The sequence below is a fragment of the Aplysia californica genome, unplaced genomic scaffold (assembly GCF_000002075.1).
Source record: "Aplysia californica isolate F4 #8 unplaced genomic scaffold, AplCal3.0 scaffold00222, whole genome shotgun sequence".
Lineage (NCBI taxonomy): Eukaryota > Metazoa > Mollusca > Gastropoda > Aplysiida > Aplysiidae > Aplysia > Aplysia californica.
The window spans coordinates 1,064,642-1,066,149 of NW_004797492.1; the positions used below are offsets into that span (position 1 = coordinate 1,064,642).

General features: G+C 45.8%; 1 protein-coding gene across 1 annotated transcript in view; it reads right to left on the bottom strand.

The window, feature by feature from the left end:
- Positions 1-1,280, bottom strand: part of LOC101858034 (GATA-binding factor 2) — a gene marked incomplete at its 5' end in the record, with an annotated part of 97,206 nt that extends 95,926 nt beyond the window's left edge. The window contains 1 exon segment of the mRNA XM_013083284.2: positions 151-1,280. Coding sequence (XP_012938738.1) covers positions 151-385 — 235 coding nt within the window.
- Positions 1,281-1,508: the final 228 nt, after the last annotated feature.

A 1,508-nucleotide genomic window follows, 5' to 3' on the forward strand; every position in this document is an offset into this window, starting at 1 on the left:
AGAGAGAGAGCGAGAGATCGAGAGAGATCGAGAGAGATCGAGAGAGATCGAGAGAGATCGAGAGAGATCGAGAGAGATCGAGAGAGATCGAGAGAGACAGACAGACAGACAGACAGACAGACAGACAGACAGACAGACAGACACCCTTACCGTGAGCGGGCCTGTAGCTGTGCATGGCGCGGGCCGCGGCGTGACTGTTGTAGTAACCGGCCGCTCCCATATGGCCCGCGTTCGAGTCCAGGGAGTGTGGGAAGAACATGTCGCTGATGTCCTCAGAGGGCATCATGCCTGGCGCCGGGGGTTCGAACCCGTTCCCCATGCGTGAGGGGTCGGCGGTGTGTCCGAGCCAGGCAGGTGTGTGGTGCTGCTCGGCGGTCATCGCCATGTTGCTGGGGGGGAGGTAGTAAGCGATCTCGCCGGTGGGGGGTGCTCACCCTCAGGTCCTAGCTTACTCTCAACCACACCGGGGGCGTGGTCGTTATGGTAGTGGTAGTGGTAGTGGCGACGCCGATGAGGTTGTTATGGTGACGCCGATGCGGTTGCTATGGCGACGCCGATCAGGTTGCTGTTGCCACGCAAAAGCGGTGGTGATTATGATGATGATGAATGTACCCACCAGACTTCTGGTAGTAGAGTCTGTTGGGAGTACAGCCGTTTGGTTAGGTGTGTTGTTAATCGAGGTTCAGTATCCTTGCGTGAGCAAAAATCTGTTAACTTTTATTAAAATACATGTAATATGATCCTACAACTTGTCCACACAATATTGATTAATTTCACAACTGCGCGACAAACTCACCAGTTGCGAACATTGTCGCTAAATCTTTAATGTTGTTTTGATCAAAAGCTTTTAACATTATTTCTTCTACACATTTTCCAAATTGTCGGGAAAATGTATGATCACAATTTAAATATCCCCGAAGCGAAACACTGTTCATTAAAATTATATTTTTCTAAAAGGTATTTTTTTCTATATCTAAAGTTAGACAAGGCTACATCATAAAAAAAGAAAAAGCTGAAAGACACAAACGCACTTTTAAAAATCTTTGTTCTCTTTTCTCCCAAAAAGAGAAGTCACGGTCCCTTTAGCAATGTTTTAGCTAAAACAACCGCTTGTTCTGCCTTCTTTCTCCTTCCTAGAATTTACTACCGGAACAGAACTAAAACCTGGCCGTGAATTGCCACTAAAGCTCTCTGCGCATGCTCAGTCCGTGGACTTTGATGATTCAGAGTTTCCGGTCGTGTGAGTCTTTTGATGGTACCCGGACGTCCTTTGATCGATTCTGTAAAAGAAAAAAAGGAGAAGAAAAGAAACGATTAGTTATTTGAATTGCAAGGTACACTGACTGTCTGCTGTTTTCACATTTATTTAGATCTATATTATGCTATTAGCTAGACGATTTTGGTCGACTGGAAGAAAAAGCACTTTTATCAGTGTTCAACTCTCGGTATATGGCGTGCAGTTCAGCTGGTTCTCTGCATTATTCAGTTGTTTACAGTCATAAAAATCT